This window comes from Symsagittifera roscoffensis, chromosome 9 (genome assembly GCF_963678635.1).
Source record: "Symsagittifera roscoffensis chromosome 9, txSymRosc1.1, whole genome shotgun sequence".
Taxonomy (NCBI): Eukaryota; Metazoa; Xenacoelomorpha; order Acoela; family Convolutidae; genus Symsagittifera; species Symsagittifera roscoffensis.
Window position 1 is genome coordinate 14,634,658 of NC_087070.1, and position 14,782 is coordinate 14,649,439.

A 14,782-nucleotide genomic window follows, 5' to 3' on the forward strand; every position below is an offset into this window, starting at 1 on the left:
TTATTTCAGGATCACAAGTGAGTAAAATAATCAGAAATATCATTATGCAAAAAACAGCTTTTCGCTTCGTGTCAGAAGAGAAACTCATGTAATAAAAACACATGCTACTAAACCGTGCTCGTATCAACTTGAGCAAAAAGTCCGAACAAAATGAACTCGTATTACAGCAAAACGTTTGTTGTGCAGTGATTAGTCATAACTGAGGTTAAAACTAGATAGTAAAGATTTGAATTGATCAATCTATCGCTACACAAATTGCCATATAAATTTACTGTGTTGGTTTGTATTTAAATGTGAGACGTCGACGTCACATTTAAGTAAAATAATACTCAAATCATCACTTCAACTCAACTGAATCCACGGCAACAAAGAAGGGGATGGGGAAGGGAAGGGAAGGAAGGGGAAAGTAGTTGATCTTGGATCCAACACCTAAACTTCGCTTAATGTCAAATCCAAACACTCAACCAGTAAAATAATCTTGTTCAACTATAACAATTAACAAAAAGTCACACGAAAGTCTTGGGACGAAAATAAACATATCACAGTAACATAGTAAAAACGAACCAAAATTAGAGGTTAAATAAATTAAGTAATATAAATATTTAGGACAAAAGTTTGATTTTCTGATGGGAGGAAGCAATAAATCTTGGACATTGAGTAAAATACCGAGATTAATTTTCACTTTTGCACAGTTTTCGCTAAGTGAGCAACGTTATTTAGCAAAACACACGAAACTAGCTCAGGCAAAGTAATTTTTCAAATTGTTTCATTTACACAGAAGGAAAAATGCAAAATGAGTTTTTCCTGGGCAAGTTTCGATGTTTAAGTTGTTTGGCAACATTAGCTAATAGAAACTAATTTATTACACTTTCACTTTCAACTGCCAGATTGTTCTAAAACTTAGATTAAGGAAATCGCCACTGCCTTCTGCTTTGAGAAGAGCAAGAATATTTTGACGATCAGAGAGTTCTCTTTAAGTGCCCAATTATCATTTCAAACAGATTGCGGTAATGATAAAAACAATTAAGTATGAGCACCTTGCAAATATCAAACATTTGGAAGCGAGTTGCTGAATCAGAGAGCCTAGAAATTTTCATACTTTATTTATCATTTCGTGTACAGTTAAGTATGAAATATCTCCGGGTCAAAACTAAAATTTAAACTGGGCTTTACGCGGCTTAGAGGAGAAAATTGGGACAAAATGCACCTTTTGAAATTGCACCATACTAGCTTCAGAAAGCCAAGAGTTAAACTGAGCACGGCTGAAAGTTATCCATCCATTGATTAAAAGATGCAAAAATGAGTTTTGACTTGAGTTTTGTCCTTCATTCTTGTTTGCTGTGATTGTATTGGAATGAACCGGTTTTCCCCAGTTTCGCCGCTGGAAAGAAGATAGCATTTTAAAATGATATGCAGATTATTGACATTTTCCCAGTATTGAATAATTTAAGTTGAGTTTTAGTTCGCGGCGATAACTGATTGACATCTGCATCCAATCCAAAATCTGATGCGCAGTTCGCCTTCCGCTGGAACCAAAACATGTGCTAATCTGGACAGTAGTTAAATATGAAAAAGTTCTCTGGCTTGATCTGTTTCAAAATTTCCGTGATTTTTTTTGTGAAAATTTCTGTCGAATCTGAATCCCAGAGTAGCAATTGTTACTGTTAAATGACTAAATAAGGAGGGAGGTTTGCCATGGATGATAGTCAGAATTCCGCCGTGTACACTTCCAGAATTCCAGCTGTGTAGGAGGAGAGTTGAAGGGAAACGACAATTTGAGATCCAAGTGCATGCTAGTAGACTTCAATGGAGAGTTGTTTCGGCGGCAACTTGTAGTAGCGAGATTGTATTTTATTTGCTAGCTGTCTTCTGTATTTTTAATGGCAAAATGCAGAAAACGTCGCCCGTTTTTTCATTTCACGAGAAGCTATTGGTGTTAAATCAACAATCACATCAGTTTTGAATAATACACGTTTAATGCTGATTGGTTTAGTTGTTTTTTTTGCACTTTGAAATGAATCGCGGGCAGATGTTTTGCTCTTTCACATTAGGGCAAAGATTAGTCGTTGAACCAATCGATGTTTTGATTTTGCACCCGAGGCTGGAACGACCCGCCGTTGTCGTAAGCCCCTCCTCCGCGACTAGCACCTCCATAACCTCCTCCTCCTCCACCACTGTTGAATCTCTGAAATCCACCCCCGGACGCTCCTCCGCCGAAGTTGTCCCTTCCGGGAGGACCTCCAGGTTTACCGTACTGTTGCTGTTGTCGGTAGTCGCGACCTCCGAATCTGTTTCCGCCCCCGCCCCGACCTCGGCTCGTCTGGCTCTTGTAGTAATTGGCACGCTGCTTCTCCACAGCCATGGTTTGCAGCCAATCAGGACAGTCTTGTTTGGCCTCTTTCAACAGGTCAACCAGATCTCGCACGATGTTCACGTTCTTGTCGTTAAAGAACGAAGTGGCAAGCCCTGAAAGAAAGAAACAAAAGGTTGTTCTGTTGATCATCCTAAAAATTTGCCTAATTTACAATCAATCGGAGAAAGAAATTGGCCACATTAAAACCATAAAACATTTCTGGTTTTAGATAACAGACTCCACCAGAACAGCTATAGCGCTTTAAAATTACACTATAAAATTACGCATTTAATTTTTTTTCTCGTAAATTAAATGAGCTAATAACGTTTTCTTAATGCTACTTTGATAACATCCGCTGCTGATATCTTCGTCTCAGCCTTTCTTTCTCTAACTCCCCCCCCCCCGTTTAACTAAAAGATAACAAACAGACAGCCAGAACAATTTATGATTGGTACTTTCTTGATGAAAATTAACCCAATTTGAGAAAACTGGATTAAAAAATTGTTTCGCTGGGAAATCCGATAATTAAATTCCATTTTCAAAAATTGAAGTCGATCACCTTTTTCGCGATCACTTTGGCTGTTCGATAATGGAAATGAACTGAGCTTAAAAAGAAATCAAAGTCAAAACGCGAAAAACTTGAGCCTGAACAATTTCAAGACCTTTCCTGAAAAAAAAATTATCGCAACCTATACAAGAGTCTGAACAACGTTGATCGACTCTTGATGAAAATATCGTTAAGTTTGTTAAAAATACGACTAGAATCATAGACAGATAGGAAAGGAAGTGGAGCTGAAGGGATGTACCTGTGTTTCCCACTCTGCCCGTTCTTCCAATACGATGCACATACTCATCGAAATCAGAGGGCAAATCGAAGTTGATCACGTGTTTCACATTGGAGATGTCGAGCCCTCTAGCGGCCACTGCAGTGGCCACCAGAATGGGTGTCTCCCCCTGCTTGAATGAGTTGAGAGCCTGTTCACGCTCCCTCTGAGTCCTGTCGCCGTGGATTGAGGCCACCGGGAACTTCTCGCGGTACAGGAAGTCTTCCAACGCATCCGCTCCCCGCTTAGTTTCCACAAAGATTAAAGTCAAAGTGTTCGGATCTGAACAAAACTACGTCTTGTTACTTCTTAGCGTATCATTTCTGGTTTCTCAAACTGAATCATACTCTGTTCATAAACGACACCTTGAACCTTGAAAGTTACGTTTTAATTACGTAAAAATTATCGAAAAATTTTCAAGAGAGTTTACAATTGGAATAATTTTAAGAGATCGCCAAAATAAAAGCATCTATTTGGCTTTTAAAAAATATATATTACCAACACTGAACAAGAGCATAGAATTGTATCATTACTACTATTTACAATGTATAATGTCTATTTTGAACCAAGAGAAATGAGCTCAAATTGGCAAAGCTACATTTATTTGTTAGCACTTCGTCTCACAAAAACTTGACCGCTATATATTCATATGTAACATACAACGTTGATAAAATAAGTCGGAAAATTAAACAATTGTATATCAAACCTCTTCTGATAAAAAAAAATACTTAGACTAATCAACGCAGGGTCGCTCTCAAGATTCGCAAATCAAGTTATGAAGATGAGAAATTGGTGACATATTATCTCCAGTTTACGCCAATTACTTTATTCAACAACAAACCAGCGGTTCATTGCTATACAGTTCTGGAAAAACGTAGCAGCTGCTCCTAAGTCCTGAAAAGCACAGCTGACACTTTACTAGCGACGACTACAAAAGGACTAACCAATATCCACTGATACTCAAAAAGGCTATGATACCTGTGACATTTCTACATCCGCCACCGTTACAAATTTGTTACCTACCAAACCATCCTAATATAAATCCCCAGAAACTTGGTCAAATTCGACGCTTAACGAATGCTGCATCCAAATTCAAAGGAATTTCTCTAATTTCTGTTTAGAGACGGGACCGAATCTACTAAGCAACACTTTTGTTTTGTTAATGAGAGAAACCATTAGCGGTCTCTGGTGATTTAGAAGTCATTTTTCTGCAGATGAGCATAAAAGAGGACAATCAAAGTGTACTGCGATCCTTGTGGCCTAATAACCAAGGAGTTAAGCAGTATCAGTACACGCGATTAGTCTTTGGAGCTATAAGCTCACCCTCAAAAGCCATCTTCGCACTACCTCAAACAGCCAGGGACTTTTGCAACAAAGAACCCAAGATACAGCACCTAATTGAGAACAGCTTCTACAACGATGATTTCGATCATTCATATGACAATCTACTGGAGGCTCAATAACCAACTTACTCACTTTATAAAGGAGGATTCAATTAAACTAGAACAATTTATGATTGCCCGTTTTTACTGAATTAATCCAATTTCAGAAAACTGGATCAATAGAAAAAAAATTTTATTCCGCTGGGAAATCTGAAAACTAAATTCCACTTTCGAAACTAGAACTTAAAAAGATATCAAAGTCAAACCCCGAAAACAGAAAAATTTGAGCCTGAACAAATTTCAGGACTTTTCCTTTAAAAAATTATCGTCACCTATATAAGAGTCTGCACTACGTTCATCAACTCTTATCAAAGTTGCAAAAAATGACCCATTAAACACTGGACCATTGTGGTCAGAAATCGTTCACCTATAACAACAATATTCCGATATTTTAACGCTTACTAATTTCAAGCGTAACACAGAGGCGAAGCTGCGCCTCGCAATCACTAGCAAGAAAACAAAAAAGCAGCTCTATAAAGTTAAAATGAGAAAACAAATAGGCCTATAATTAGTGAAACTTTCGCTTCACGACGGATTCGAATCAGCGACCTCGAAATTTAGAGTATAAAATCCTTACGGGCGCCAATGATTGACAAACACTAGCCACAAATAAAGCAGAGAACAGATTCTATGAAATTTCATATAGTACAGATCGTGATTACAGCAAAAGTGCCGCCAAATGAGCACTTTCATTAGCAAGTTAGGTTGGGAAATAGTAGGTTCATACTAATACACAACGCTCGCTAGCTGGCAAGTGTAATAACACTAATACTCTTGGAACTGAAGTCTTAATTGTAAAATGTTGAAGTCTTCATTTTTCAGACCAAGTAATTCAAGTGTATTCGCCTCACCTAATTAAATGAGGCTGCCATTTAGCAAATGAATTTGAATTCAACTTGAAAAGAAATCATGAGTTAAACTGCAAAAAAAATCGAATTTGAGCGTGAACAACTTGCAGCTGCAAAATAAACTTAAAAACGCAGGGCCGCAATAAGTGATAACTTGTTTCGTTCATTACCACTTATCAACAAAATTGAAAGTAGCATTTAATGTTTTAAGAACCTTAAACTTTATAAATTCTTCAAATTTGGAAGGAACTATTTGGATAAGAACTAGGATAACAGCCATAAAAACATGCTAGGACAATTTAATTACCAGATGCCTCCAGTAAATCGAGCAGCAGCGAGCGTTTATTCTCCTCCTCACACCAGAGCACCTTCTGGGTGATGTTTTCGCTGGTACTGCCCACCCTACCCACAGCCAGAAACAGGTAGTCCTGCAGGAAGTCCCTCGCCAACATCTGGATCTCTTTTGGGAACGTTGCACTAAAACACCAATAAGCTACTCCACAATTGATTAAACTACAATTGCAGCAATTTCGAAACAATTTCCTGTCTGCTAAAGTCCAACAAAAACTTAAAATGTTGTCTGGAAAAAGCGGCAACTGAGCCGAAAAAACTTGAAGTTTCCCATAGAACCTAAAATATTTTTTTTTCATGGAAAATTTTGAACTATAAATTCTATTCTAGGAATTTCAACATTTTGTGCGATCCGCATTGAAGCATAAAACTTATGCTTCTCTTGAAAAGACCTCAAATTAGGTCACTAAGCCGATAAAATATAAGCCGAAATCTTTTAAGTCGAATTCAGTTTTTAAGCGAAAAAAAAACAAAAACTGCAAAATATAAGAATTCAAGGCAAATATAGAAAAATTTAAAATTGCGCAGTAATTAAAAACTTTAAAAATATTTGAAAAAAGCATACAAAAATCAAATCTACGATAGGGCAACTAATGCAGGAAAACATAAGCAGACTAACTATAGGCCGACTTTTTGTAGGATACTTCGAGTCGTACTTTTAACCTCCAGTACTTTTTACCCTTCGGCATCCCAGGCGTACTTTTAACCTCCAGTCGGACATGCATAGAAGTTTGAACTCATTATGAACCAATATACAAGTTATTCTGTTGAACAATGTGTTAACTCGAAAAAACAGTCTATGTTCCAATTTGATAACGCTTGCTAATGGCAAGCGTATTAAATATTTGACTGATTGTTCTTTGTGAAAGCAACTGTGAAATGAAGGATTTAAAAATAAAATCTGACAGATGGATAACAGCAGCTACTTCATTTAAAACACACAATATTACCTGAACATGAGTGTCTGTCTTCCGTCATAACCACTTGGCATATCTTGTTTCTCAACGATGTTTCTGATCTGGGGTTCGAATCCCATGTCCAGCATTCTGTCGGCCTCGTCAAGGACCAGAAAACGACAGTGCCTCAGGGAAACCTTGCCTCGCTCCAACATGTCAACGAGACGCCCAGGAGTCGCCACCAGCAGATGACATCCTCTTTCCAGATCTCGCAACTGGGATCCGATGTCAGCTCCTCCGTACGCCACGCAGGGTCGAGCACGCGAACGATAGGAGAACTGAAATCATTAAATTGAGATATAAGAACATAAAATGAACACAGAGGCGAAGCTGAGCTTTGTACCACTTGCGATGCAGAAATCCACCTTATCGCAAAACAAAATGACAAAACGCCAAAAAACACCCAAAAATTTCAAATGTTTGTCTCAAAATGAAACTCAATTTATGGAAACCTGTGGCAGAATACAACAGCCAGTATTGAATTAGCTTGAAAAACATTGAATTGCGCTACAAGATAGTGAATGGAAAAAATAGAAGTCCGAAAAAGTAAAATAACTTGAAAAAATAACTCGAAAGTTGGAAAAACTACAGCTACAAAAACTTCATGGTTGTACCAGATGAATTTCAAAAACAGCCTTAAAAACAATAGGAAATCATTCAACTAGCGGCAACAAGGCGACAAATTTTGGGTCGAAACCTGCCGAGCTGGAAACAAAACTGTTGTCAGCAAAAAAATTCAAGAAGCTAAATAACTTTTTACGACCCATCCATACTGAAACACAATCATACACGAACATAGTTTCCCCTATTTAGCGTCCTTTCTCTTTCTTTTTGCAAAATAAGTATTAATAAACATATACTTTTTTCTCTCCTACAAAGTTTTGACAATGCAATGAAGAATCATATCAAACAGACTAAAGAGGATCTATCAAACTTTAAAGAGGACAAAATAAGGTGCTAGTATATTCTTTGCTGTTATTTTTGTTCAAACTTCTTACTTTGAAATGATTTGGAGAAATAATTTTTTTTTCTTTCTTTCTTTCTACGCAATACAATTTGACTTAACAAAAATAACATTAACTGTTAAAGTAGCCAAAATCAGACTTTGTAAATTTACTAACTACTGAACTTTAAGTTAGAGTAAAAACTGTTTCAATTGTAACAAAACCTATCCTTTAGAAAGTCAGCTATAAAAACCTTATCAGAATTTTAAAAATGGCGTTAAAAACAAAATGGAAAATGAACCGACTGAAACAAAAGAAACACGAAAAAAATTGAGAATTTTTTGAAAATTAATTACAAGCTGAAGTTCTTTATTTAATTACTACTCGAATGATGGTTTTATTTGAATTTCAAGAATTTGAGCATGTCGGACGTAATATTTACCATTCCTACTAAAATGGCATTCTGTGAACAAAGTAGAGCATTACAATCGAACAGAACTCCTCAATTCTGATTAATTTTCTCATTCGTGGTACCTTAATATTCTAAACATTTTCAGCAGCACCAATTCTGATAGCTCGGCTTGTTCGTCTTTGGGTTTTCGAACAAAAATTTGGTTGCTCTGTTCGATTTTCATGCATGTTCAACATAAAACTTCCTTATCTAGGAAGGGCGAGGTTATTTAGTAAAGGACCATAGTATATGACCATTCTACCTTTTTGGCCTCTTCGAATGTCTGAAGAGCGAGTTCTCTGGTAGGCGCCAGCACCAGACCCAGCGGGTACTGCATCCGTCTCTCGTATCCTCGTCCTCCGGTCTGGAACAATCAATCAAACCAATTATTTTTACTATAAATTAAATTATCATAAAATTGTCGATTGTGAAGTCAAGAAACCGCTTATATACCCAAACAATTAAAATAATTCATAGCTATTACTTTTATATTTAACTTTAAATAGCTACATTTTGAGGGGACTTAACTTCTTGATTTAAATTTTTTTGAGTAGCTGCAAAAATTTCGGTGTTTTAAATCCAAATAACTAGCCTAAAAATTATATCTATAATTACGAAATCAAAAATAAGAAGAATCAAAGAGAAAGGCCACTGATGAACAAATTAGCGAAATAGAAACAGTGACACAGAGGCGAAGCTCAGCTTCGCATCACTTGCGATTTAACTAGATCTATCAAAACTAATGAAGATAGTTGTGAAAACATGCCGAAACAATAGAATGCAAAATCAGCATCGGAACAAAAACAACCATGCGGTGACAAAGCCGTAAATACCTGACCAGAAGTGTCAGCTGATATTTCTTTGATTTCAAAACAAAATGAAACTTTAACGTCCTCCTTCCCTAAATAACGCAAAAACAAGCGCACATAACTTTTTTCGCGCATCAAACGACGCAAAGAGAGGCTACTAAGCCAATATAAAACAAGCCGAAACAAAGCGAAAAAACAAAAAAATATACCATGATTACAAACCCTAATTACAAACCGAGTGATAAAAATACAACTAACAGAAAAAAAGAAGAGAAGCGTAAAAAATGTGTTTCCCTAGAGTCGACCAACATTTAGGTCACTAAGCCGAATTCATTGGACCGAATAGTTTTTAAGGAGTAAATTGCAGGAGTAAATCAAAAAACAAAACAAATTGCAGGAGAAAAAAAAAATGAGCGCAGCAAAAAAAAACACGATTACAAGATAGGTAAACTAAGCCAACAAAAGATAAGCAGGCATATAATTGGCGACAATTTTATTAACAGAATACTTCCCCTTAAAAAGAACAGGGCCCGGTCAGATTCGAACACAGGACCTTTGCCATCCTAAACGTATTCGTTGCCTCTAGACTAAATGGACCGGGAACGCCAAAAATGGACCGGGAACTAGTTGAACAAAAATTTTCGTATGTCTCGATAAAAACAACTAGGGCCCCAGCTAAAGCTGGTAGTACGTGTTTCATATTGAATGATTTTGATATACTGATGCTATACTTTGCTAAAAAAAAAAAGGATTGCGATGTCAGGGTAAGTAAAATTACAAACTAAAGGCGTAAATCAAACACTTAAAAAACCATATTAGCAAAATGCGCGCAAAAAAGAAATTCTAGATGTGACATTTACGCCGCCAACAGATAAGCAGACAAAAAATTGGCGAACTATTTTATTTGAAACAGAATATTTCCCGTAAAAAAAACAGGTCGTTGTCAGATTCAAAACCAGGACCTTTGCCGTCCCAGGCATGTTCGTTACCTCCAGCCTAAATTGGCCGAGAACTGTAAAAAATTTGATACATTATGAAACAAGCTAGAGATGAGACCAGAAGAGTCCTGTAGACAAAGTTGTATACTGGAAAAAAGGCTTGTAACCGATTGCAATACCCTTTCTAAACGCAAGGAAAATAACTATGAAACAAAGGGGAACAAGAGGAACCCAGAAGTCCTATGAACAGTTATTTGCGGTAAAAAAGTGTTGTTATAAAAACGAATTCGTCATGATCTCAATTCAATCAATGGCTACACGACATTACTCTGAAACCAGAAACAATTATGATTAACAAGAAATCAACAGCTCAGTCATTTATACTCAACCCTCCTCCATGTTGATTACTTTCATTCATCAGGATATACATTCAGTTTTTCTAAGAAACTGGTAAACATAGGCTTCGGGAGAAGCTTGGTCATACAGTCTGCCAGCAGCTCATAAGATCTACAAAATTCGATAATAATTTCTCCAAATAACACTTTCTCACGAGTAAAATCATAAGCAATATCGATATGTTTGGTACGATTATGAAACTTGGGATTTTTCAACTCGATTGCACCACGATTGTCTTCATAAATTTTAGTTGGCTCGGTTTGCTGAAAACCCAGCTCACTGAGTAACCGTCTCAGTGAAATAGCTTCTTGCACAAATTCACTGAGCGCAACATACTCAGCTTCAGTTGTTGAACGTGCAACACATCGCTGTTTATGCGATTTCCAGCTAACACAACATTTCCCAATAAATAAAACGAAACCGGAAGTGGAAATTCTATTATTGATATCATTTACCCAGTTAGCGTCTGAAACCCAGTAAGAATAACTTGCTTCTGTAAAAAAGCTGAATAACACAACCCAGTAAAACAAGAACCACTCAAATATCTGAGAACTCAATTGTTCCGTCTGTTCCAATTATCTGTTAAGTATATCCTCAGTCTGTTCCGTATATCTGAGAACTGAATCCTTGAGCTACTAAACGAGATTTGAATCTTGAAATGGTATCATCTGAATTTCTCTTCACTTTGAAAACCCATTTGTTACCAACAACATTCATTCTCTCTAGGAACTAATTGCCACGTCTTCATCTTCGTAAGAGACTGAAACTCACTTTCCGCTGCTTTCATCCACTCCTCAGAGTGTGCGGAATTGAGAGCTGACTTCAGTGTCTTCGGTTCTTCAACTACATCATTCGCGACACAGCAAACTGCTGCGGGCTTCCTTTTTCGCTTGTCTGGTAGGTTTTCAATTGAATTCATAAACGTTCTCTCGTACGTCGGCTGCATTTGTGGTTCCTCAGTCACTGTTTCAACTACTGGCTCCACCTGAACCACAGTGGTATCGTCTGGTATTGTCGTGGCACCTTCTTCATCTTGCACAATTTCTATCGCAATCTGTTTCTGCTGGCTAGAAAACTCTTCTCCTCCTGACAGTTCAGTGACAAGGAAACTATCTTTAAGTAACTGACTCTCCAAGAAATTGACATCTCGACTTACAACCATGCTCCTTGTTTCGAACCTTCCAAAAATGCAAAGGTTCGAAACATCAGGTTTTGTAACAAACCACTTCTCGTATGGTGTAACACTGTCGTTGCTTGGAAGACTTTTGTTCCGTATGTAAACTGCAGTGCTGACTGCTTCCGCCCAGAAAGGCTTGTCCAACTTCGCAAACGACAACATTGAATTCTCGGTTTCCAGTTTTGTTCGGTTCATCCTTTCTGCTACTCCATTCTGTTCTGGTGTGTATGGAATTGTTGTCTGCCAAACTATTCCTCTCTCACTCTGGAACTTCTCCATTTCTTTCGAACGATACTCTCCTCCATTGTCACTTCTCAGAATCTTGATTCGTCTCTCTGTCCGATTCTCTGCCATGTTGCAGAACTTCTTGAACACTTCTGTGACCTCACTCTTGTGACTCATGAAATACACATGTACATACTTGGACTTAACATCAAAAAAGGTTACAAAGTATCTCGAACCACCAAGTGAGTCTGTTTCCATTGTTCCACAAACATCACTGCGCACAACTTGAAGTAACTCTGACGACTGGTTAACTGACTTCGGAAACGAGGTCTTGTGCTGTATGCCATCTGCACAGCTCTCACAGTTGAACTTCTCGTACGCAACATCCCCCATCCCGAGAAATGCTTTACTGCTTGCGGCTTTCTTTAACGACTGAACATTTACATGGCCAAAACGTCCATGCCGCAATTTCATCGATTTCTCCGAAAGAGCAAATTGAGCTGTTTCGGACTTTGCTACTTCAATACTCAAAACATAACCACTAGTTGCTGATTTTCCAACAACTTTGCTGCCTTTCATGATTGTACATTGGTCTCCGCTGAACAAAATCTGTGCTCCACGCTTCGTCATTGACGGAACACTCAACAAACTGTTGCCGAGATCTGGTACATAGAGAACATCGTGTAGCCGTACATTTGGTATCTCTCCATTCTCCAGTTTGACTGACATAGAACCACAGCCATAAGCTGGGATAACGGCGTCATCGCCCAACTTGACTGCTCGCGGAACTTCGTACTTCTTGTAATTGTCGATAAGATCTAAGTTCGGAGTCATATGCTGAGATGCTCCTGAGTCAAAAATCCAATAAACCTTGCTATGCTTCGTCGAACACTTCAGCGCTATCTCTTCCTCCTTCTCACAGGCAACTGCAGCTTTTGACCGCCCTCCTTTCGCATCATTGTTCTTCCAGCAACTTTTCGCAATGTGGCCTATCTTCCCACAATTGTGACACTCGACACCTCTTGGAGTCGAAGACTTCTGCCCTTTCTTCTGGAAACAATTCTTGGCCATGTGTCCAACTTTCTTGCAAATGTTGCATCTTCCACTCAACTTTATCATCGCTGTTCTGGCATCTAAAACATTACTGCTTTCTGCTTTTCTGTCTACCCCACAAACTAGCAAACTCCTCACCATGCCGAAACACATCTTCTCCTCCATCATCACATCCAATGAAACAATCAATGACTGGAAAACTTCGTGTGGCAAGCTTCCAATCAATGTCATCGCTAGATCTTTGTCTGAGATCTCTTCTCCCATCTGTCGCAACTCCTCGTGCAAATTCATCAAATCATTGACATGATGTACAACGTCTCCTCCTCTCTCCAAATTGAGTGAGTGAAACCTCTTCCTCAGTCTACACTTCTGTGACAAAGAAACTCTGACAAACTGACCTGACAATGCGTCCCACGCAGCCTTGGACGTCTCTGTCACCATCACATGGACTCTCTGCGAAGGTTCAACAGCTAAACAAATTGCTGCGAGTGCTTTCCTGTCCTCACGCTGCCACGCTGAAACTGCAGCAGCATTTTCTGGTTGCGCTATGGTTCCATCCACATAATCAAACAAACCTTTGTCCAGCAAGTACAACTTCATGTACCAACTCCAATCAATTGCTGCCATCTAGCTTTGGAAAATCGAACACTCTTGACTTTTCCATTCTGAACTAACTGTTCACAACCTGTTACTGACTGTAACTAAGATATAACAGCAAACAATACCCATGTAACTGAATAAAACCAGCGAAAAAACAACAAGAATGCTACTTACGAACGTTGTCTCGGCCCATAACCTGTTGTTATAAAAACGAGTTCGTCATGATCTCAATTCAATCAATGGCTACGCGACATTACTCTGAAACCAGAAACAATTAAGATTAACTAGAAATCAACAGTTCAGTGATATATACTCAACAAAAAGTATAGTGCCCGATTATCGCAAGGGTTAACTAGCTCAGCATGAGAACTAAATCATAAACCAATTCAATCAGAAAAACCAGTTCGGCTTCATTGCAGTTAGCAGTACAGTTTTGTTCATAAATTCGTCCTCTTTTCCAAAACTAAAAACTAATCTCTACATTTTGTATTCCGACCATTGAAAAAGGGCGAGGAACTGGTCTTCGTCTGATTTAGTTTTCCCATTTTTTCCATGCAAAATCAAGCACCACAAATAATAATTGGAACGGGTTGAGTAATTTACGGCAAAGCCCTTTCAGCCGTGATTCGAAACACACTAAGAAAAGAAGAAAAATTCCCAGAGTCGAGAAAACCAGGTTTGATATTTTGAGTTCTGTTCTTATTTCGAGCGAATAAAGCAAGTGAGCAGGCTTATAACATGCCTCTTATAGTCTGATTCTTCATGATAAGCTGTTTTTCCGTTAAAATTTACATTCCGAAGTTTCTTCAAGCGCCTTCTTCAGAATTAAACTTTTTTCTATTTTGGGGGATAACTGTTGAAGAACATACGTACGTTTATAAAATTATCGAATGTTCCAAAATTTTAGGCATCGTTTGGATCTTATCAAGCCACGATTAAAAATCACAATTTGAGGAAAAAAAATGAAAAACTTTTTCTATGATTGTGGTCGGAACTTGATGTGCTACTTGCACAGCACACAGCTTTTTTTTCAAAAATGAGATTATTAACCAGTGGCCCAGATAAAATTGGAGGTACTTGTTTGATGATTGTTGAATATATTGTAAAGATACCAAGATAAAGCGCAATGAGTGATAATGGGAGGCACGATGAAACAAAGAAATTATTATGGATAGTTAGTAACAAGACCGCATACAAAAAAGATGACTAAAGGATTGCGAAAAGAGAACTAAATTGAGAGGTCATACGACTTACTGTGACACTTTAAAAGAGCTGCCAGTACCGTGCAGTTCAACGAAAAGTTCAATTTGAAAATCCATTAAGTTATGTGTCCAAAAATTCATCCAAATAAAATCAAGGAAATCAGCTGAGAACAATGCTGTACCCCCATGACTCATCTCAAAATAGAGACCTGA

The 14,782-nt window shown here is 38.0% G+C and overlaps 1 protein-coding gene across 3 annotated transcripts in view; it reads right to left on the reverse strand.

Annotated features, from left to right (window-relative positions):
- Window positions 1–212: 212 nt before the first annotated feature.
- Window positions 213–14,782, reverse strand: part of LOC134853836 (ATP-dependent RNA helicase DDX3X-like) — a 58,256-nt gene continuing 43,686 nt past the window's right edge. For all 3 annotated transcript variants that reach the window (XM_063869770.1, XM_063869767.1, XM_063869768.1), the window contains 5 exons: window positions 8,432–8,533; window positions 6,769–7,052; window positions 5,775–5,944; window positions 3,160–3,459; window positions 213–2,466 (listed from right to left, as the gene is read on the reverse strand). In XM_063869770.1, the coding sequence (XP_063725840.1) occupies window positions 2,060–2,466; window positions 3,160–3,459; window positions 5,775–5,944; window positions 6,769–7,052; window positions 8,432–8,533 (1,263 nt within the window). In that variant the 3' untranslated portion in view covers window positions 213–2,059. The remainder of the gene's footprint in view (window positions 2,467–3,159; window positions 3,460–5,774; window positions 5,945–6,768; window positions 7,053–8,431; window positions 8,534–14,782) is intronic.